The 22806-nt window shown below is 53.0% G+C and overlaps 2 protein-coding genes across 3 annotated transcripts; both read right to left on the bottom strand.

Annotated features, from left to right (window-relative positions):
• Positions 1-1637: 1637 nt before the first annotated feature.
• On the bottom strand, positions 1638-6990 carry UNC119 (unc-119 lipid binding chaperone). Of its 2 annotated transcripts, none has more exons than XM_004593910.3 (5): positions 6691-6990; positions 3273-3386; positions 2764-2866; positions 2494-2666; positions 1638-2271 (listed from the first exon to the last, which is right to left on the bottom strand). In XM_004593910.3, the coding sequence occupies exons 1-5, from the start codon at positions 6911-6913 to the stop codon at positions 2159-2161; spliced, it is 726 nt and encodes a 241-aa protein (XP_004593967.1). In that variant the 5' UTR covers positions 6914-6990; the 3' UTR covers positions 1638-2158. The 2 variants fall into 2 exon arrangements, with proteins under 2 accessions (XP_004593967.1, XP_058532075.1); XM_058676092.1 differs by having other exon boundaries at positions 6908-6962.
• Positions 6991-7555: 565 nt separating this feature from the next.
• PIGS (phosphatidylinositol glycan anchor biosynthesis class S) lies at positions 7556-21944 on the bottom strand. Its single transcript, XM_004594013.3, has 12 exons — positions 21920-21944; positions 21526-21665; positions 21320-21431; positions 17361-17450; positions 17000-17091; positions 16269-16476; positions 15856-15998; positions 15088-15202; positions 11203-11348; positions 10564-10664; positions 8891-9101; positions 7556-8627 (listed from the first exon to the last, which is right to left on the bottom strand). The coding sequence occupies exons 3-12, from the start codon at positions 21420-21422 to the stop codon at positions 8352-8354; spliced, it is 1485 nt and encodes a 494-aa protein (XP_004594070.2). The 5' UTR covers positions 21423-21431; positions 21526-21665; positions 21920-21944; the 3' UTR covers positions 7556-8351.
• Positions 21945-22806: the final 862 nt, after the last annotated feature.

The raw sequence follows: 22806 nt of genomic DNA on the forward strand, positions 1-22806 counted from the left end.
TCTCCAGGTGTCATTCCCCTCTGGGTCTCAGGGTTCAAACTTCTTATCTTCTGGTCTTTTCCTCCAGGATGCCATTGACACACTATCGTTTGGCCCAACATGAGATCGTCACTTCCCACCCCGATACAGCCTGGGTCTCCACGTCCAGTGTCCCCAAACCCAGTGCATCCTGAATTCCAGGCATCAAGGCTGATGCCCCCCTCTCCAATTTGTCATCCAGTCAGCCACTAGTCCCTGGATTTTGCTTCATAAGATCTCAATTTGCAGCTAGGAGTTGTGGTGCCGGGGATCAAGTTCCAAGCTGGCTTCCAATCCAGCTTCCTCCTTATGTGTACCCTGGGAGGCAGCACATTATAGCTCAAGTGCTTGAATTTTTCACCCTCTTGGGAGATCCCGACTGACTTCCAGGCTCCTCATTTTGGCCTGGCCCAACCCTGGCTGTTGTGGGCATTTGGGAAATTTCAGCAATGAACCAGAAGATAGAAGATTTCTTTGTGTGTTTCAGATAAAGGCCTGATTAGATCATTAAAAAAAAAAAGCCTTCATCTGTTTCAGAATTAGATTTTGGTCTCGTTCAGGTTCAACTCTCCCTAGATTCCTACAAGCACCTTCCTCACTCTAGCATGGTAGTACACAGCGCTGGACCTACTTCTGTCACCTAGCAGCTGGGAAAGCCAGCCTCTCTGAGTACACATCTTCTATAAACAGGGCACAGTTAACAATGCCTCGCTCAGAAATGATTTAGCTATTTTTGGGTTAACACAGGCAAAGCACCCAGCCAGACCACTAGTCTCATTCTTCCTCCCGCATCCCATTCCCTCCTGACACATGCCCTCAAATCCTGCCTCCTGGCCTCCCAGTGACTACTGTGTCCTGGGTTTACCAGCCCTGTTCTCATGCTGCCTCCTCCACGAAGGCCCAGAACCCCACCATGCCCAGGCCGCCTGGTTCTAGGGACAGCCATTTGTCCCCTGCATCTCATTTGTCTTAGAATCTAGGAGGGTAGGGATGGTGGCCACCACCAAGCCCTCTGCAGAACCAGCTGAATTAATGCTAGTAGTTACGCCATCCCTGGAGGGCAGGCTGCAGCAGGTGCATCTAAAGGGTGACCCCCTGGTAGAGGAGTTAGTGTGAACTCCACGGTGTGCTCTCTGCTGACCTCACCACACCTTACTTTGGGCCCAGGGCAGGGTTGGGGGCAGAAAGCATTGTCACAGCCTGGGCTGGCCAGGCTAGAGGGCAGAGGTGCAAAAGTCGGCTTTAGATCTTAGCTGAAGCCCTGCAACCTTTTCCAGTGAGTACTGAATGCAGTTCACCAGTGATCCCAGAGGTCTGGAGGTGCAGAGGTGGTAGGGAAGGGAAGGCAGACAGGGTGGAGGACAAAACCGCCTTCTCCCCCACACTGCCAATGGGGGCCTTTGCTTCCACTCTGCTACCAGGACTGGCTGTGAGGGGCTTGGCCAGAACCTGTCTTCAGAGTCACCCCCTAAATGCTGCCTCTGGATGGCTTCTACACAATGAACATGGAGTCAGAGGACTGGGTGCCAGGGCACTGGGAGATGGGGAGACTGTTACCACCCTGAATGTGGCGTTGCCTGCCCCCATCCCCACACACATAGAGGTGGTTCAAACCAGAGAACAGAAAAGGAGAAAGTTTATTGAAAACTATATACAACGGGTTCAGCTCCTACTGCAGGCTGCAACCCAGGCCAGTCCCCCTGTCCCAACACCCTGGGCAGTGTCTCGGCCTTCACTGGGGGAAGCCAGGGCTGGGGCCAGACCCCACTGTGGATCTGTATCTGTGAACTCTGAATTCTAAACGGCCTGATGGTGTCACGGGCAGGGGACAAGCAATGAATGCTGCCCTGGCCTTGTCACAGCTAGAGAGGAGACCTTCTGAAATTATCTCTGCATCCTGGCTGCTCTTCTCACAGGAGGCCTTTCTGGACATGGAAGCCAACAGCACCCTCCCCCTGCCACCCCATTCCCCTGCACCAGCCCCCTGGGGACTTTGTGGGTGTAGACTGTGCACACCAGGCACCCTTCCTCCTCAAAGTACTCAGTGGTCAGGGCTCCACCAACACTGCCAAGGCAGAACAGCTGGGGCGGTGACAGCTCAGGGCCTGGAGCCCCCGGGGGTCAGGAGTGGCCGTGGGGGTCAGGGAGTCCCACTGTAGGAATAGTCTGCTTTGTTGTGCATCACCAGCCGGTCATCCACGAAGTAGAAGCTGTCAGACTGTGTCTCAAACGGGTGACGGATCATCTCACTGACTGCAAGAGAGACCCAGCCAGGCATCATGAGCGGGCGGGGGGGGGGGGGGGGAGGAGGGGAAAACAGGACAGCCAAGCAACCCCAGTTCCCGGCCACTCTGTCCCCCCTTCCTTTTCCTCCAGGTGACCCAGGAACTGATGGTACAAGAGACCCAGGCAGGACAGGAATTGGGAGAGCCCCACTGGCACCTCTTGCCCCACCCCCCAGCCCTGTCCACGCACTCAGCTCCTCAGAGAGCGGGGGAAAGTCGTAGATGTGCTCGCAGGTGTTCTTGCTGCTGGGGATACAGAAGCCGAAGTGGAAATCGAAGCTCTTGAGAAGCTGGTTGCGGAAGTAGTGCCGCTCAATCATGCGGAAGTTGTTGACCGGCTTCTCGCCCACCGTGAACTCCACCCTGAGCAGGAGGTAGGGCGGGGCAGTGTGACCAGCCAGCCACCCAGCAGGAAGGGCTCCCCCGCTCCCAACCCCCGCACCCCAGCCCAGCAACTCACGTGGCTCCCACCTGCCTCAGGCGGAGAAAGGCAGGGGTGAACTGATAGCGGACAAAACGCCCAGCATTAGGGTCCAGGTCCCTCCGGTTGATGGGCAGTCGCTCTGCAATGTACCCAGGCTAGGGCTCAGTGGGCGTCAGGCCCTTGTCCACTCAAGCTCCCTCTCCTGGGAGAGTGCGTTCCACAGGAGGGTCTGCATCATTGGTCAAATGATGATGCCACTTGTGGGTTTTAGGTCAGATCTCCACTGAGGTTCTGTGGAACACTGAGCCCACAAGTCTGGAGCCTCTGGGACTGCAGTTCCCCGGGAGGCCTGCAGAGGGCAGACTGGCAGAGTCTGAAGGGAGATGTCCCAGTCCAGAAATGGACGGCAAGGACAACAGGCCCGGTTGCCTGCAGATGCTGGACAACGCTGGGGTCCAAGCATCTCTGCCCTGACTTCTCTGCAGCCCAGCAGATCCTTGAGCAGAGCTCTCTGCAGTGTCTGCTCACCTACTGGGCCTGCTCACCTGAGGCTGGGGGCTTCTTGATTTCAAAGAGGACAGTGCCAGAGTCCATGTCCCGAATCTTGAACCTGACGAAGTCAATCTTGTAAATGTTCTCCTCAGGGGAGCACAGGTAGTCTGGAGGAGAAAGGCAGCTGAGCAACCAAGGGCTCCCCCCTGCCCAAAGTCCCTGCTGCCTTTTTTGTGGGAGCCTGGACTAGCTGCCTCCTTTCTCCTAAGCCTGCCCCGCGTGAAAGACACAGAACTCTGTCTAGGGCACCTCAAGCAGAATGAAGAGCTACTTCCTATCAGCCTCACAGGGTCAGGGACGGTGCGGGTGGAGAAGGAGGAGGACAAGGCCACCTCTCCCACTCTTTCCCTCCAACCCAGAGTTGAGGGCCCTGGGCAAGGCCTTGGCCAGGCTGGCTGGAAACCTGTATGCCAAATGGGCCCAGTCCAGTGGGGAGCTGCCAGCATGAGAGGGAAGATAGGAGCCTGCATTTGGGGACTTTTCTCTGATGGAGTTGACACAGCCACGGCCACCTCTGGCACTATATCCAGGTGTGTAAGGCAGAGGTGGTTTTGAGAGGAATTTCCCTGACACAGGCAATGGGGGAGGGTGTAAGGGGACAGGTGAACAACCCCTTGTCTGTCCCTCCTCCCCAACCCCAACCCTCAACCCCGTTCTTTCCCTATAAGCAGCTTACACAAGGCCAGCTCCCTTAAGCAGCTTAGTCTAAGCTCTGCTGACTCAAGCCCAGAGCCTAGGGAACTGGGGGAAAGGGGCTCAACCCACACTTCTATCCCTGTTGATCTCCCAGTGAGAGGAAGTGGTGGCAGACAGGGGGAGCCTACTGCAAGGCCATCCATGCAGCCTTGGCTCTGAGCCACAGGCAAAGTCCGAGAGGGAGCCGAGAGGGCTGAGGCCAGAAGAGGGTGTGGTGGGTGTAGCAGTGGGTGTGGACAGGAGTTAGGGGTAATGCCCAGGCCCAAAAGGGGAACCAGGAACAGTGACAGGCCCTGCTTGAGGAAGTTTGGGAATTGAGCCAATGCCCACTGCCCTGGCAGCGCCACCTGCAGGTACTCGGGAAGGCAGTGGTGGGGGGGGTGGAGGGGAAAGCGATATGCAACGAATAGGAGAGAGCAGTGTGGTACAGATGGGCTCTCGGGCTGTCATGTCACCCTGTATGGCAGCAATCCTTTCTTGGTGGCCCCCAGGGCCCAGAAGCCGCTCACCAGGCCTCTGGGCAGGAAGAGGAAGTGAACACGGACATTCTCTGTCTCTTGCCCAGGTTTGCCTCTTCTCCCTAGCCTGGACCAACCTCCTCCAGGAAGTCCTCCTGGGAAACCCTGTGGGACGTTCTTGGCCCAGCATAGCTCACACTGGGACAACAAGAGGGGATGGAAGTGGGTGGATCCTGTCTCACACTGCATATACCTCCTATCCATAGATGGTACATGAAGGTACTTCCAAAGCTCATGGGACAATGGAGTTAGATATTTGTCTACACTGGTGTGATGAAGGTCTGAACCCCACACACAGTTACCCCTCTGTAATTATTTTCCATGGACTGTGTGAAAAGCTCTTGGCATAGCAAGGGAAAGTGGTAGGGCTAGCAGCAGAATCCCAGCCCCCCAGAAGGCCCTTTCTCCACCCCTCACTTTCCAATTTCGCAGGCCTCTCCCAGTACTTGAGAACAACTTCTGGCAGGCTGGCCCCAGACTCCGCAGTTGCTCAGCCCACCAATCCCTCTGCAGTCAGAGGGTGTGCAGAACAGGGAGTGCTTGTGCCAGGAACATAGAAGCCACTCCCTCCCTACTGGGGGATGATATGGCCCGACACCCAGGGTCAGGGTGGCCAAGGGCTCAGAACGCCACTGTGCCCATCCCTGAAGCCACAAATAGCTGTCTAAGCTGGATTCAGGGCCTGGTAATCCAGGAACAGCAAACCACACACCTATATGATTAGGGTCAGAAGATACCAGGCTAGGGTGGCCAGGGTGGCCAGGGAGGCCAGACAGGCACGCAGCCCCTGACCAGCACAGGAAGGGCTCCCTTGCACACAGACACCTCCCACAGATCCTCCCCCTTCTGTCTTCCAATCTCAGGGACACGTGGGAGAACCTGTGCTGGAAGCTCCCCTCAAGTAGCAAAATAAACCTTCAAGGCTGCCAGGGCTCAAAAGGGCCAGCCTGACCTCCAGCCCTCCCGTAAGGGAGTTGGCCCTGGAGCTAAGCTGCATCCTAGATGCTGCCACTGCAGACTGCAGCCCAATCCATGTGCCAGCATCAGCTCTGCCTCCCACCGTGGATACCTGCTTGAACAAGAGGGCTTGCGCTCTGGGGGTCCAGCCAAGAATGCCTGCTGCCTGGCTCTGAGCAGAGGGAGCAGGGTCCCTGGAGAGCCAGATGCACAGGCTTGGGCCTGCCACCACGGTCTCTGCACAGCTCTGTGCTCCTGCAGCCTAACGCTAAGGGCCACTCCAAGGCCTGCCTCCCAGCTCTACACAGAAACCCCTGCAATCGCTCACAGAGGGATCCAAGCCATGGTGCTGCTCAATGAGAACATGTGGAAGGCCACTGTCTCTCCAAGGCTGAGCCATGGCAGCCCCAGCCCTGTGCCCTGCCCTGAATGTCCAGTGGCTTGCCTCCAGGTAGAAGCCAGGGCAGCCCTGAGGGGCCCTTGGTGCCAGTTTGAAAGAGCCCTATTTGTGAAGTTGGCATGGCTCAAAGTCAGAGATTCTACATCTCCCTCACCACCTGATGGAGTCGGTGTCATTGTCCCCATTATACCAAAGGGGACACATGCTCAGAGAGATGTGGTCACTCATCCGAGGTCACACAGCCAATTCTGTTGCAAAGCTGAGACTCCATCCTAGGCAGATCAGCTCAGAAATTCTTAACCAGTGCCACCCCGCCACCACCATCGCAGACTTGTGGGGGGAGAGGGGATATTAACCCATCCCCACAACAAGGGCCCACACACGAATGCCTCTTGCCCATTTCCTCTCTAGGCAGGGAGATGGGGTGAAGAAACCCTGGTCTGGGAGACCTCAGGAACTCACAGCCTTGAAACAGCCTCCATCTGGTGCCCAGTGTGTGATGAGGCTGGCCTGCACTCAACCCCTCTCCCTTCCTGCCCACGTGAGCCTCCCTGGGGAAAGGGTACCTCTAGCAGATGCTGCCCCACCTCCACCACAGGGAAAAGGGGATGGACCCCTCCAAGAGGAAGAAGTGCGTTGGAAATAAACCTCAGAAGAGGGAGGGGGAGCGCTCAGGGTGACCAGGGAAGAGGGATGCGAGCAGATCTCAGGCTTGGAGGCAGAAGGGAAATGAGTAGAGTAGGGGACACAGGCGAGGGGTTGGTGGGGGAGGGGAGGCGCGCCAAGGGGCGGGCGCCAGGGAGCTTGCAGGGGACCCCCCCCCCCCTCGCCGGTGCTCACCGCCCGTGATCCGCTGCAGCCCCAGGACATCCTCCGGCCCGATGGGCTGCTTCCTCTGCAGCGGTCCCGGCCTGGGCCCCAGGCCTGCCTCCGGCTCCGACTCGGACCCGGATTCGGATTCAGCCCGCGGCTCCAGGGTGGGCTCGGTGCTCCGGCCCGAGGGCCCCGGAGAGGGCTCCGCCCCCGTCCCGGCCCCGCCACCGCCGCCCTTCTTCACCTTCATGGCCTCTCGGGGCCGCGGCTCGCTTGCTGCCGCTGCCTGCGCCGGCTGGAGCCGGGGGGAAGGGGGGAGCGTCCGCAGCCCCGCCCCCGGCCGGGCACCAGGTACCGCCCCGCCCCCAGGGCGGGCCCTGCGGGGCCACGCCCACCGCTGGCCCACCAGGGCTAGACCTGGGCTGGGGGCTGCCCATGCTTTCATTAATTCTCTCGGTGCTTTTTCGAAGTATGGGAGGTCCTAACTACTCTGCCTGGGATCCTTTTTCACTGCTGGTTTCGTCTTACCCTTCTGTTCTCTCTCAGCTCAAAGTCACCCACTCAAGGCAGTCTTTCCTCCACTTTCTCATCACTCTGCTCTTTCTGATCCACTGACATGAATTCTGTTCAGACTCTGCCCCTTGAAAAGATCTGTGCAGTGAAAGCAGAGCTGCTGTCTGCTTTGTTCTTAGTTTTACACCAATACCTAGCACAGTGCCCTTGGCAACCGCAGCACCAACTCTCCTCCCCTGAAAGCCTTGTCAAACAGGTGCTGCTCTTGGACCCTGCCATGCGGGGGCTGGAAGGGAACCGGGAGCAAGGTGGACCTGAGTGTAAACTACTACTCTCACACGGAAGGATGGCAGTGACGCTCTGACTTCCAGTCACACAATTTATAATCAACCCAATATTTATTAAGAGCCTAATAGACGGCAGACACCCTCACATCTCACCAGTTAATCCTCACCATCACCTTCGGACAGAGGTATCATCAGTGTCATTTGAAAATTGAAGGAAAAAAAAAAGCTCAATGAGATTAAGTGGCTTATCCAAGGCTCCTCAAGTGATACTGCAGAAGCAGGGATAATGAATTTAGGCCTGTTTGATTCGCAGTCTGGAACTTAACCACACCATCTCTCGGCCAGCATGAAGGAAATCTGCTACTACACAAAGCGCCAGCTCCTGGGCTCCGGCCAGCCCACAGCCAACAGGCGAAGTCAATCACAGAGGAGGGGAACTGGGCGGAATTCCCCAGAGGGGACCCATGTCTGGCCCCTTCCACAATCACGATGCTGGAGCTCTCCTCCTATGTTGGAGAGAAGCATGGCGGGCAGAGGCTGGAATCTAACACGGGACCCGCGCCCTGATGCATACACACTGTCAGCACGCGAGCTGCTATGTTGGGAGCTGAGGCAGACACAGCAACTGCCCCTGCCCCAGAGGGAAGATAGACAGAGGCCTTCAAGTTCAAGTCAGATAAACAGACGCAGGTGATGAAACGTGGGGAAGGGGCACGAGTCCAGGGCCTGGGAGGGGAAGGGAAGATGAGCCCATCTTGGAGTACTGTGCTTCAGGTGCTGCAGACAGTCAGTCAGTCATTCTCGGCAGGGCCCTGAACATCCATGAGCCTCTCAAGCTCACCCTTCCTGCCTCAGCTGCAGAGCCAGGCTTCCTACTGAGATGCCTGCTCACTCTGTCTTCTCGGGTTTTTTCCAGTTTTTCCGGGTCTCCAGGAAGATCTTGGCCAAGGAGTGGAGGATGGGCACAGCCATAGGGAGGAAGAGTGGGATATAGATGGCAAACTTCTGGTCATCAGGGAAATAGAGGAGGTGGAGGAGCGAGGGGTCAAAAAAGGCACGCTCAGAGCACATCACGGCTTCCTGGCTGGCGACGAAGGCAGAGCTCAGGTGCCCAGAGGCCAACTCTTCTGCTGCCTTCTGGACTGCGGCGACAGCCCTGTACACCTAGGGAGGGCAGGGAACAGTGAAGCCAGGACACAGCTGGGGGGAGGCTGCTGGGCGTGACCAGGTCTGGAGTTCACCCAGCACACAGATCAGGCTAACTAGGGGACGGTTTGTTTCCTGAGGACCAGCATGAACCCCATCTCTGATCCTGACTCCTGCAGGCAGCCAGAGGCACGTAGGGATGACAGGCCCGTACATGCACATCCCAGACCTCGATTGGCCCTCACTGGCCACTCCAGTCCTCGGTCCCTCGTTCTGCTTACCTCAGATGCCACATCGTCCTTGATGACAATGTTGCTGATTTTGCCCAGCAGCTGGGCCAGGGAGGTGAGGGTGGTGGTGGCAGTGGCCACATTCTCCACTGACCGGGCCCAGAGCAGCCGGTCTAGCTCCCACGTCATTAGCCCCTCACTCTTCGGCCCTGACAGCAAGCATTTTGGAGGCACTTGGGGCTGAGCAATCCCAAAAAGCAGCCTGGAGACACAGTGAAGGAGATCAGGGCGGCTGAGGCAGGAAGGTGCGATTGGCTAGGATTCCTACAGTGAGTTTCAATCAATACTCAGAACCACAGGAGCTACAGGAAGTGTCTCAGGGTTTTGGGGAGCAAATAGCAACACCAAGCAATCCAGGACCCCCAATCCCGGCTTCAACCAGTGTTCCATATGTACTGTTTTTACATTGGATTTTCAAGATCTTGTTTGGTAACAAGGTTCCATAATAAGGTTCCATGGCACAGGAAGTTAAGCCACTATCTACAATACCAGCATCCCCTGAGTGCCAACTGGAGTCCCAACTGCTCCACTTCTGGGTTCAATGCCCTACTAATGCTCCTAGGAAGGCAGTAGAAGATAGCTGAAGCACTCTGGTCCTTTCTACCCACGTGGGAGACCTGGATGGAGTTCTGGGTTAATGGCTTCAGCCTGACCTAGACCCAGCCCCAACCATTCTGACTGTTTGAGAAATGAACTAATGGATACACAACCTCTCTGTGTGTCTCTCCCTCTCTGTAACTGCTTTTCAAATAAACAAAATAGGGCCCGGTGCAATAGCCTAGTGACTGAATCCTCGCCTTGCATGTGCCAGGATCCCATGTGGGCGCTGGTTTCTGTCCTGGCTGCTCCACTTCTCATCCAGCTCCCTGATTGTGGCCTGGGAAAGCAGTGGAGAACGACCCAAAGCCTTGGGACCCTGTATCCACATGAGAGACCCAGAAGAAGCTCCTGGATTCACACTGGCTCAGCTCCGGTCATTGCTGCCACTTAGGGAGTGAACCAGTGGTTGGAAGATCTTTCTCTCTGTATTTCCTTTTCTCTGTATTTCTACCTTTCCAATTTAAAACAAACAAACAACCTTTTTTTTACAGTAACCAAACAAAATAAATCTCTTACAAAAAAAGGTTCCACAGCAGAAATATTTTTGAGAATACTAAATCCATTGAATCTCTCACTCTCTACTCCACTCCTTAGACAAATGGGGCCAATGGGCCTTGAAGTTAAGTTCACCCTTGCCATGGCATGTGTGCTGTGCGTCTCCAGGCTGGGCCCCTCACAAAGGACACTGCTAATCCCTCAGGACTCTCTCTCCTGCTGAGTTCAGACACCACCTCAGGATTCCCAATACAGGACCCAAGGCTGCCACTCCCAGTCACTTAGCATTAGAATTTCCAGCCATTTTTTTAATCACACCCCAGGGTTGATTTTCCTTAAAGCAGGTTTTGTCACCTGCTAATCTTCCTTAAGAGAAGGCTACTCAGATCCTTGGAAATCATTTTCTAGAATATAGCCAAGACCACTGCGCCTAGTGAGATTTCTCCACACTCTGCAGCCCTCTCTGGATGGCCCAGCAGACAATGAGCTAGCTGACTCTGGGGCTTGGAGAGACAGAGGATACCCACGGTAGATACCCAGAGGATACCCAGGGTAGACCAGGACCTCACCGCAACTGTGCCAGGAACACCTCCATCACTCGTACCATGTCCACCTCCACTCTCACTGGCAGCCCAGAACCGTTGTAGGCTTTGGGGTCCACATTGTAGATCTGAAAGCAGCAGAAAAAGGAATGAGGTTGCCACTCACCACACACCAGGCCCCTGCACAGCTCTGCCTGGGGCAATTCAGAGGCCACAAAAGGAAAGACACATGCTCTGCTCCTCAGAACTAGACACCCAATGGAATAGCTGACATGTTTTTTTGGAATACTATGACATTAAAAAAAATAAATTATCTCAACTATTCCAGGAAAGTCCTATAAAATGAAAGTTTAAATCCGTTTTAGAGTTCTCAGCCATAAGGAACTAAAAGAGGAAAAGAGATTTCTAATCTTGCAGGACCTCCACAGAGGCAAGATCTACACTGGTCCCAGAACAGCCCTAAGCTACACAGGCTGCTAAGTGCACAAACAAACAGCAGCGGGGCTGGCAGAGGAGGGGTACAGTATGAGCACAGTACCCTCACTTCCCTTGTGCCACCCACAAGCTGGGCCATGAGGAGGACCCCAGGAGCAAAACACCAGACACAGTTTCAAGCAATGTCTGTCCCTGCAGCCTGGGCTCTGGCGTCTGCAGTGTGACTGTTACCATGATGCCACCCCAGCGGGGACTGTGGAAGGCATTGGTGGCCACCGGAGCCCCATCCTTGTCTTGAATGTACAGGGGAGAGTGGGCAAGCTCAGGTACGTAGAGGAGAAAGTTGAGCACAGGGTACAGGGTGGCAGTACCGGAGCCTGTGGAATAGAGAGAAGGAGAGTTACAATAACGAGATCACAGCCCTAGGACAGTCTTGGACTGCATTTCCCCAACAGATAACCACTGGGGTACTCTCCAGCCTGGGGCTTCCATGGCCACAGCCCTTGGAATGTTCTGACACATACCACATAGATGGAGCCTAATCTTTAGCTCCAAAATGACCCCTGGAATCTCCCTCCATCTACGAGGATCTCCTTGACTGCCTTAAGACAGCTCTCTTAGCCACTGTCACATTGCACAAATACAACTATAGCCAGTTTTATGCACTAGGATCTGTCTGACCTTATGCTGGTTCCCTGCTCAATACTCTCTGGGGGTGAGCCTTTCATATCAGGTTAAAGCTCAGATTCCTTAGCCTAGTCCTTGTAGGATCTGGTGCCCACCTGCCCTGCCAGCTGCACTCACTCATATCTCTGTCAGGTTCAACTATGCTGAACTTCCTGAATACCTCCCTTCTCCTCTCTCCTAGCCCTAAGCTCACAGGTCCTTTTGCCTAACTGCTCATTTGCCTCTGTACAGTCAGTGTTTGCTGAAGGAATGGATCAAAAGAGAAGCCATTTGCTAAGGCCTCCTGTGCCATTCCTCTCGAGCTCAGCTCTGCCCTGGCCTGCCACTAGGGCCTACAGGTAGTGCTATGCTCCCTCCAACTGGCCTGCATTTACAGTTCTTAGTCACACCTATTCTCCCTAAGTTCCACCCCACAGATGAAAACCATTACTGCAGCTTCAAGGTTCCTCATCTTCCCTCAGGAAAACTGAAAAGTCACATTCTGCCTTCCCATGCTTGTGCTCCCTCTCCTAGCTATGTCACTGCATTGTTCCCCAATCAGTTTCTCCGGGCAGGGAGAGCCAACCTGGCAGCTCATGTGTACAATACTCTGGCAATCATGCCTAATAAAGGTCTTTGGATTACGATGAAGGTGGAGACATTAGCAGCACCATGAGAAAGAAGCCTGAGGCAGGCATCTGATGCAACAGTTAAGAACTGCTGCTGGGGGGTCAGTGGGTTCAGCTGCCACTAGCAATGCCAGCATCCCATATGAGTGGCAGTTCATATCCTGGCTGCTCTACTTCCAACCCTAGCTTCATGCTAATGCACCTAGAAGGCAAAAGAAGATGTTGGCAAGTGTTTGGGCCCCTGAGCGCGTGAAGGAGACCCGGAAGAAGCTCCACCCTCCTGGTTTCAGCTTAGCCCAGGCCTGTATTTGCAGCAATGAGGGGTGTTGGGCAGGGAGAGTGAAGGGTGAATCAGTGAATGGAGATCTCTATTTCTCCTCCTCTCTATTACTCTGTCTTTCAAATAAATAAGTCTGAGGAGAAAAAATAAAAAGATGCAGCTTGAGGCACCTGTATCCTATATCAGAATGCATGTGTTCAAGTCCCAGCCTCATTTTCTTTCTTTTTTTTTAAAGGTTTATTTATTTTTATTGCAAAGTCCAATATACAGGAAGGAGGCGTGACAGAGGGGAAGCTCTTCCGTCCAATGGTTCACTCCCCAAGTGACCTCAATAGCCGGTGCTGCGCCGATCTGAAGCCAGGAGCCAGGAACTTCTTTCAGGTCTCCTTCTTCCTTGAATGCAGGAACCCAAGGCTTTGAGCCACCCTCAACTGCTTTCCCAGGCCACAAACAGGGAGCTGGATGGGAAGTGGAGCTGCCGGGATTAGAACCGGCACCCATATGGGATACTGGTGCGTTCAAGGCAAGGACTTTAGCCGCTAGGCCACCACACCGGGCCCCTAGCCTCATCTTCTACTTTAGCTTTCCGCTGGTGTGCACCCTGGGAGGCAGAAGGTAGTGGTTCAAGTAGTTGACGCCTTAAAACCCAAATGGGAGATCAGGATGGAGCTCCTGGCTTTGGCCTGGCCCAACCCTGGCTTTCACTAGCATTTGGGAAGTGAACCAGTGGTTGGAAGCTGTCACTGCCATTTTTAAAAATATTTATTTTGTTTTTATTATAAAGTCAGATACACAGAAAGGAGGAGAGACAGAGAGGAAGATATTCTGCCCAATGATTCACTCTCCAAGCAGCCGCAGTGGCCAGAACTGTGCTGATCCAAAGCCAGGAGCCTCTTCCGGGTCTCCCACGTGGGTGCAGGGTCCAAAGGCTTTGGGCCATCTTCAACTGCTTTCCCAGGCCACAAGCAGGGAGCTGGATGGGAAGTGGAGCTGCCGGGACCAGAACTGACGCCCACATGGGATCCCAGGGCATTCAAGGCGAGAACCCCGGCCGCTAGGCCACGCAGCCACCGGGCCCCAAAATAGATAATCTTTTTTTTAAAAAAAAGTAAACAAAAGTTCTAAAAATGTAGTCAAATGGTAGTGATAGGACCCGGCACGGTAACCTAGCAGCTAAAGTCCTCACCTTGAACACGCCGGGATCCCATGTGGGCGTCAGTTCTGGTCCCGGCAGCTCCACTTCCCATCCAGCTCCCTGCTTGTGGCCTGGGAAAGCAGTCGAGGACGGCTCAATGCATTGGGACACTGCACCCGCGTGGGAGACCCGGAAGAGGTTCCTGGTTCCTGGCTTCGGATCAGTGCGCACCGGCCCGTTGCGGCTCACTTGGGGAGTGAATCATCGGACAGAAGATCTTCCTCTCTGTCTCTCCTCCTCTCTGTATATCTGATTTTGTAATAAAATAAACAAATCTTTTTTTAAAATTATTTTTAATTCATTAATTACATTGTATTATGTGACACAGTTTCATAGGTACTTGGGTTCTCCCCACCCCTCTCCAAACCCTCCCACCATGGTGGATTCCTCCACCTTGTTGCATAACCACAGTTCAAGTTCAGTTGAGATTCCCCCATTGCAAGCATATACCAAACATAAAGTCCAGCATCTTATTGTCTAGTCAAGTTCAATGGCTTCTTAGGTATATCCTCTCTGGTCTGAAGACAGAGCCAGCAGAATATCATCCCGATCAATTAAAAGCTCCAACATACCATCAGCGAAAATTTACATCATTATGGAATTAATTGACATAGTAATGAGTAACCAATATGTTAAAAGTAAATGCGAATTCTTAACCACCTTCTGTGACCACCTCATTGACATTTCAATTTTAGTTTATACACAACATATAACATACATAACATGTTGTACATAACATCATATCATCTTAAATTAAGGCAAACATGTGGTATTTAAGCTTTTGGGATGGAAGATCTTCCTCTCTGTCTCTCCTCCTCTCTGTATATCTAACTTTGTAATAAAATAAATAAATCTTTAAAAAAAAAAAGATTATCTATTTTTATTGGAAAGGCAAATTTACAGAGAGAAGGAGAGACACACAGAGAGAAATATTCCATCCACTGGCTCACTTCCCAAAAGGCCACAATGGCCAGGGCTGAGCTGATCCAAAGCCAGGTGCCAGGATCCTCTTCCAGATCTTCCATGTGAATAAAGGGGCCCAAGGACCTGGGCCATCCTCTCCTGCTTTCCCAGGCCATTAGCAGAGAGCGGGAGCAGAAGAAGAACAGCCAGGACAAGAACCAGTCCCATATGGGATGCCAGTGCCACATGGCAAAGGACTAGCCTTTTGAGCCACTATGCTGACCCCACATTTTTAAAACTTCTAAATGAAGAAAAGGAAGCTTACATCTGCCCAGGCCTCTCAGACCAACCCAACCTGAGACCATCAGTGTACCCTACGCTGGGGCTGACACTTCAGGATACCTCCCTGGCCTGGCTGAAAGACCCCATCCTTAGAAGCTCACCTAGGCGGGATTCCACAGGGTTGATGACATGGGGGAGGCTGTGCATGGCCAAGTAGTAGCTGGAGGAAGCTGGGTCAAACCGCGGGTTGACCCCCAACATCGCATAGTAAAGAATCTGTAGAACACAGAGGGCTCACTCAGACTCTTCCTCCAGAAACATGTCAAAGATACAACCAAGACAAGGCCAAACACGAGGAGAGGAGAGATAAAAGAAAAGGAAACACCAGGTCCACGGCCAAGTTAATCCACTCAGTGCCGGCTTTGCAAACCTTGAGTTCTCCCAGGCTGAGACAAACAACAGCAGGATTCAGCGTGGACCAGATCAAGTCAAGCCAGTGATTCAGAAGCAATTACTCCCACCACCGAGACCTGATAAAAATGTCACCCACGTTTTCCTGACAAGGACGTAGTACGATACAGAAAGCCACATTTTTCCTGCCTTTATTGTTACTACATTAACATATTTCAGGGAGCTTTTCTCCACTTCCCAACCACGCCCCTTAAGCAGCTCCTTCAGGGAGTGCTGAGGGCACCACTGTTGAGGCACAGCTGCTGAGTGGAGCTCCAGGGGAAGCCACAGGGAGTGGGTCAGACAGACACACATTCCCCAGCCCCACGCCTGCGCTTAGGACACCCCGGCACACTCACACAGGCAGGAAACTCCCAGCAAACCCACTGGTTCTCAGAGGTGGAGGAACACACTGCACCTGTCAGCACTAGATACCTATGTACATTGACAAAGGCGCCTCGGCTCGCTCCTGGCCTCACCTGAGAGTCCACAGAGAAGTTGCCAGTGATGCTTAGAACATCCAGGAAGGGCTGTACATAGCGCCGGACGGCACCCTCGATGTCCCAGTGGACGTCATGGGACTTGGGGTCTGGGTTGAGTAGACTGAAAGTGATCTGATAGCCTACGGAGGCAAGGAACCAGGGAAGTCAGAGGCCCCTGTGGAGCAGGGAAGAGCAGCAGCCTCGGCCCTGTCTCAGGCAAACTTTGTCTCCTAAGGTGAACTTGACTGGCTGCCACCCCGGAACCAAAGGGAGGACCAAACTGGGGAGAAGTGCTTTAAACAAAAAGCCGAGACTCTGGGGGGGGGGCGGGAATTCTGCATGCAGATTCTCCTCCTGCTCCCATAGAGTCCATCTTCCTCTCCCTCCTTTAGCAAAGCTCTGTCCCCCACCTAAGCTGGACTTGAGGGGCCGCCTCTTATCGGAGCTCCACTTCTCCTCTGGAAGGTGGTCAGCCAGGGCGGCAGCAAGCACATCCTCTGTCAAAGACATGGCCTGGGCCACCTGGATCACGCGATGGCCAATGATGGTGAGGGCCTCCCGGTGCATGAGCCCCCGCACAACTGCTGTCCTCCCAGGCCCAATGTAGCTCATCTTGTCCTGTGAGAGGTGGGCAAGGGACAGATGGCAATGGCTCAGAGAGGAAAAGAGAAGAACACTCGGGTGCTCCTGTCTTTGAGACTCTGGTCTTTGGCTCCTGACCAATAGGCTCACACCTCTCTCTAGGTCATACTGAACTATCAACTCAGCATTTCTGAGCTATGAGCACAGACAAGGATTTCCATTCAACTCCCTTCCCTTCTCCATCCGAGCAGACATCAGTAAAAGCGGAGTCTCGATCGTTGGCAGCTGCCAAAACGGTCAACTGGGAACTGATATACTGCACGTGAGTATCCTGAGCCTGACTCCACCACCTGGCTAAACAGTGGTTATTGCTATTTGAATTGTCTGCAGGTCTTAAAAAGACTCCAAGTCAATGAACAAATCTCCTCAGGCATTCCCTCTAAAGACAAGAGGTAGACTTTTCTGTGCAAGAGGAAGAAATGGGAAATGATGCTGCAAGAAGGAGGGCACCAGAGGAATTGCTGGGAGGACACGGCCAGACCACAGGCTGCTCACTCACCTGGGGAAGAAGTGAGGACTGCTCAGAGATCACATACACAGTCAGGGAGCCCTCCAGCTGCTCCTGGGACTCAGCCAACACGGCTTCTGCCTCTGGGGACAAAAACAGGTGGTGTGATTAGAGCAAAAACACTGTCCCATCTCCATCTCCGAATCCTCTAGGGCCCCAGTGTCCACCCCTCCACTGACCCTCAGCTGACACTGTGGTAAGCCAGTCAATCCCACTGGCCCTTAGGGGCCCAGAATCCCAGCTCTCCCAGAGCAGTCTAGAAGTTAAGACAAGCCACAGGAACTATGCACGAAGACATCGGAAGGCAATAGACAGCTTCCAACTGAAATTAAGTCTTCATCCCCTCCCATACCTTGCACATTGTCTAGTGACAGGGCTTCTTCCTCTTCCTCCAAAGCCCATCGATAGGCCTTCTGGAAACGGCATTTAATTTTCATTTTGTCTGGGAGGGGAAGGAAGAAAGCAGCCTGATGAGAAGAGCATGTATCCAATCCCTGCCTTCCCTCTTGTCTACCACCGCCCAGGAACTGAAGATGCTGGAAAGTTATGTGCAGAGAAAGACCACGCAGCCACAACAACGCCATCCTTTCCGCATTGAGGATGGCAAACTCATGACACCTGCTTTCCTTATTTGCTCTCGAGCTCTTGCTCTCGTCTGTGCCGGGGCCCACGTGGGTACTTCAGCCCTGAGGTGTTCTACTGAGAAATCTATTTCAATATTCACTATATGAATAGAAGAAGGAGAAAAACCATCTAGTTGTTCCAATTATGTCCACTCCTGACTATTCAGTGAGGTTCTTTCAAAGGGAAACAAAACCTAGAAACATTTAAAGAAACAGACAATGAGACCTGGTGCAGTAGCCTAGTGGCTAAAGTCCTTGCCTTGCATGTGTCTGGATCCCATACGAGCGCTGGTTCATATCCCATCTGCTTCACTTCCCATCCAGCTCCCTGCTTGTGGCCTGGGAAAGCAGTCAAGAACGGCCCAAAGCCTTGGGACTCTGCAACCACATGGGAGACCCAGAAGAAACTTCTGGCTTCTGATCAGCCTGGCTCCAGCCAGTGTGGCTGTAAACCAGCAGATGGAAGATATTTCTGTCTATCTCTCTTCCCTGTAAATCTGACTTTCCAATAAATATAAATATTTTTTAAAATAAATATATTTTAAAACTAAATAAAATAAATCTAGTTTAAAAAAAAAAAAAGAAATTGACAACTAGCCACTTTGGAAATTGTAGAAAAATCAAAAAATCAGCTAAAAAACATTTTAACAGTTCAATATGATGCCTGGACACAAGAAAATGCAAAAATGACAGCCATGGGCCCAGTGTGGTTGCCTAGCAGCTAAAGTCCCCGTCTTGCATGTGCCAGGATCCCATATGGGTGCCGGTTCTAATCCCGACAGCCCACTTCCCATCCAGCTCCCTGTTTGTGGCCTGGGAAATCAGTTGAGGATGGCCCAAAGCCTTGGGACCCTGCATCCATGTAGGAGAGCCAGAAGAAGCTTCTTGCTCCTGGCTTTGGATAGGCACAGCCCTGGCCATGGTGGCCACTTGGGGAGTGAATCATTGGGCAGAATATCTTCCTCTCTGTCTCTCCTCCTCTCTGTATATCTGACTTTCCAATAAAAATGTTAAAAAAAAAAAATGAACAACCACAGAAATACTGGTAATATCCAACTAGAAAATCAATCATTTTTTTAAATCTCCAGGGGTCAGTGTCACGGCACACCAGGTTAAGTTGCTCCCTGTGATGCTGGCATTCCAAATGAGCTCCAGTTAAAGTCCTAGTTGCTCCATTTCAAACCAACTTTTTGTGGTTTTTTTTTTTTTTTAAGATTTATTTATTTTTTATTACAGTCAGATATACAGAGAGGAGGAGAGACAGAGAGGAAGATCTTCCGTCCGATGATTCACTCCCCAAGTGAGAAGCTACGGCCGGTGCACGCCGATCCGAAGCCGGGAACCAGGAACCTCTTCTAGGTCTCCCACACGGGTGCAGTGTCCCAATGCATTGGGCCATCCTCGACTGCTTTCCCAGGCCACAAGCAGGGAGCTGGATGGGAAGTGGAGCTGCCGGGATTAGAACTGGCGCCCATATGGGGTCCCAGCACGCGCAAGGCGAGGACTTTAGCCGCTAGGCCACGCCACCGGGCCCCAAACCAACTCTTTGTTAATGTGCCTGGAAAAATGGCAGAAGATGGCCCAAGTACTTATGCCCTGCCACCCATATGGGAGAACCAGACAGAGTTCTAGGCTCCGGGCTTTGGCCTGACCCAGCCCTGGCTGTTGTAAGCATGTAGGGAGTGAACCAGTAGACAAAGAATTCTCTCTGCAACTCTGCCATCCAAATAAATAAATAAGACTACAAAATTTTTTTTAATCATAAAAAAAAATGGAAAAAAGTATGTAAGGGCCCTGGAAGAAGAGACTATAACACTGAAAGGGTATCAATTCTGCCTGTTAATGTACACATGTGAGGCAATTACAAAGGGAATTTTCACTCCTTGAAATTTCTCTTAAAGATTCATTTTCTAAAAAATAACACATTCGGTTTTTTTTCTTTTTAAGATTTTTTTTTTAACATTTTTATTGGAAAGGCAGATACACAGAGAAGAGGAGAGACACAGAGGAAGATATTCTGTGTGTTGATTCACTCCCCAAGTGGCCACCATGGCCGGTGCTGCGCCAATCCAAAGCCAGCAGCCTCTTCCAGATCTCCACACGTGTGCAGGGTCCCAAGGCTTTGGGCCATCTTCTACTGCTTTCCTGACCACAAGCAGGGACCCAGACGGGATGTGGAGCACCTGGGACATGAACTAGTGCCCATATGGAATCCTAGCACGTGCAGGGGAGGATTTAACCACTGAGCCATCACGCCAGGCCCTAAAGTCTGAGTTCCAATCCCAGCTCTATGTTGGAAGAGCTGGAAGGTTACACTAAGTCTCAGCTTCAGTTATCAACTGGGAATCATAATGATAGTCAAGATTAAATGAGGTAACACACGTGAAGTGCTCTACCTAGTTTCTAGCACACGGTGGGCAACAACTAATATTAGCCTTCATTACTAGCTCACGCTGTTCTCCTTCCCCTCTCCATTTAACCTGAATTCCTGCATATCCTTTAAAAATCCCAATTAAAAGACGCATCCCTCTGGGCAGACTCTGACACAGCCATTAAGAGATGAGTTAGGACATCTGTGTCCCATTTCAGGATACCTGGTTCAACCCCAGCTCCTGGTCCTGATTCCACTTCCTGCTGATCACATTCTGGCAGGCAGCAGGGGTGGTCCAAGTGCTTGGGTTCCTGCCTGGATCAAGTTCCTGGCTGTCTTTGCCATCCCCTCACCTCTTGTGAGTCCCGGATAAGAGCTCCTTCCCTGTCTCTCTGTCTCTCTCCCTCTCTATTTCTCAAATAGATATAGATATAGATATAGAATATATATAAAGATGAATATACATATTAAAGATTTATTTTTATTTATTTCAAAGAGTTAGCTGACACAGTGGCTTCACGGGCTAATCCTCCTACAAGCACCAGCATCCCATAAGAGTGCCTGTTTGTGTCACAGCTGCTTCACTTCCCACCCAGCTCTCTGCTTATGATCTGGGAGAGCAGTGGAGGATGGTGTAAGCCCTTGGGATCCTGCACCTACTTGAGAGATCCACAGAAAGCTCCTGGCTGCTGGCTTCAGATCAACTCAGTTCTAGCCACTATGAACAACTGAGGAGGACACCAACAGATTAAGATCTTTCTCTGTGTCTCCTGCCTTTCCAGTAAATCTTTAATTGGAGAAAAAAAAGAAAGAAAGAAAGAAAGAAAGAAAGAAAGGAAGGAAGGAAGGAGGAAGGAAGGAAACAAAGTTACAGAGGTAAGTTTTCTTATCCACTGGTTCACTCCCCAAATGTGGGTGCCCAGCAAGGCCAAAGCCAGGAGGCAGGAGCCTCATTCATGTCTCCCCCAGGGATGTGGTGGGGCCCCAAACACTTGGGCATTCTCTGCTGTTTTCCTAGGTACCTTTAGCAAGGAGCTGGATCAGAAGCGGGGCAGTGCAACTCCAACCTGCATTCTATACCAGCATCACAGGTGGCACATTGCTTCACCCACTGTGCCACAATACCAGCTCCAAATACATACATTTTTAAACTCCTGCCTCACTGACTCTCCAGCCCAACCACACACACTGCCCAGAGAGACCTTTGCATTCTAACTGTCTAACTGCCTCTGTGGGACAGCCATGCTCCTCCTTCCTTAACCCAATGCTGGGCTGACCTCAGCCCCCACGGGGTGGTCTGCCCCTGCAGGTACTCACATTTCAGAGGAATCTCTCTTTCGTGCACAACGGTGAAGGGCAGCTTCTCCTGATCGTCCAGCGGCACCGAATCCCGGGTGAACACCACGGTGACGGGCACCATGAGCCTGAGCTGGGGTAAGGAACATCGGGCCCTCAGCGGAGCCCCTCACTTGTCGGGTGAGCAGGCCCGGGTCCCCCCACCAGCACACACACCGAGGTCTCACCTGCAGGGAATCCAGCCCACTGATCTGGGAGTAAGGCAGAGGGGCCCGATAGGTCTCCGTGGTCTTCCACCAGAGCGGCAGCCCCAGCACGATGGCCACTGCGGCGCAGAAGAGGGCGGCGCGCCTGCCCCGGACCACCTCTAAGGACGTGGAGGGGAGACCGACTGAGGCGCCGGGGACTGGCTGGGGTCAGGGGGGACGGCCCCACAGCCGAGGCGAAGGGAACTGGGGCAGCGAGGACTCCGACGGCCTCGGCGCAAACCTGCAGGGATCCCGGCTCAAGCGACCCCCGACCCCGCGTCCGCAGCCCCTCTGGCACGCCGCACTCTCCACCTCCCACACTCCGCCCTCGAAGTCCGCGAGCCGCGAGCCCCGACCCCGAGGCCCACCGAACCTAGATCCGTGGCCGCGGCGCCGGGGGCCGCTGCGCCGGCGGCCGCCATCCTGGCTTCCGGCTGCTCAGGCCCGCCGAGGGGCGGGGTTGCGTAAACCTTCACCAATCAGAAACTCCTAGAGAAGGGACGGGCACACGGCAGCAGTTGCAGCCAATCGCAGGCGGCGCTCCAGGCCGGCAGGTGGGGGTGGGCGGGGTCCACGTGAAGCGGTGTTTGAAAGGAGGTTAGGCGGGCTTGGAAGGGGCTGACTCGGCGACTGGGTCGCTGTGGCAGGAGACACTTGTTGCCCTTGGGAATACTACACTCCTTGCCCCGGGGATTACGTTTGGGCAGTTCTGACACTGTCAGGCAGCTGAGAACTGGAGATACTTCAAGAAGATTCGTGTTAAGCACCTGACACACAGAGCTCTTTTTTTTTTTTTTAAAGATTTATTCATTTTATTACAGCCAGATATACACAGAGGAGGAGAGACAGAGAGGAAGATCTTCCGTCCGATGATTCACTCCCCAAGTGAGCCGCAACGGCCGGTGCGCGCCGATCCGAAGCCGGGAACCAGGAACCTCTTCCGGGTCTCCCACGCGGGTGCAGTGTCCCAAGTCCTTGGGCCATCCTCAACTGCTTTCCCAGGCCACAAGCAGGGAGCTGGATGGGAAGCAGAGCTTCCGGGACCAGAACCGTCGCTCATATGGGATCCCGGGGCTTTGAAGGCGAGGACTTTAGCCGCTAGGCCACGCCGCCGGACCCAGACACACAGAACTCTTGTATCAACTCTTCCAGTTGCCTAGATTCATCATCTGGAGCTTCGGACACGGAGGGGTAAGCTAGTATCTTTTAGCATAACCGGCTCTCCTGGGTTTGTTATGTTTATTTGAATTCATTTCCATT

Source organism: Ochotona princeps, chromosome 17 (genome assembly GCF_030435755.1).
Source record: "Ochotona princeps isolate mOchPri1 chromosome 17, mOchPri1.hap1, whole genome shotgun sequence".
Classification (NCBI taxonomy): Eukaryota; Metazoa; Chordata; class Mammalia; order Lagomorpha; family Ochotonidae; genus Ochotona; species Ochotona princeps.

What these genes read in the sequence shown, in the direction of transcription:
- UNC119 (XM_004593910.3), bottom strand. Translation starts at nt 6,913, where the DNA reads ATGAAGGTGAAGAAGGGCGGCGGTGGCGGGGCCGGGACGGGGGCGGAG. An exon ending in GCTGCAGCGGATCACGGGCG is followed by an intron (nt 3,387 to 6,690) that starts GTGAGCACCGGC and finishes TTTCTCCTCCAG; the next exon opens with ACTACCTGTGCTCCCCTGAG. An exon ending in CAAGAAGCCCCCAGCCTCAG is followed by an intron (nt 2,867 to 3,272) that starts GTGAGCAGGCCC and finishes GGTACATTGCAG; the next exon opens with AGCGACTGCCCATCAACCGG.
- PIGS (XM_004594013.3), bottom strand. Translation starts at nt 21,422, where the DNA reads ATGGTGCCCGTCACCGTGGTGTTCACCCGGGATTCGGTGCCGCTGGAC. An exon ending in GTCACTAGACAATGTGCAAG is followed by an intron (nt 17,092 to 17,360) that starts GTATGGGAGGGG and finishes TTTTGTCCCCAG; the next exon opens with AGGCAGAAGCCGTGTTGGCT. An exon ending in ACTTCTCTGTGGACTCTCAG is followed by an intron (nt 15,203 to 15,855) that starts GTGAGGCCAGGA and finishes TGTGTTCTACAG; the next exon opens with ATTCTTTACTATGCGATGTT.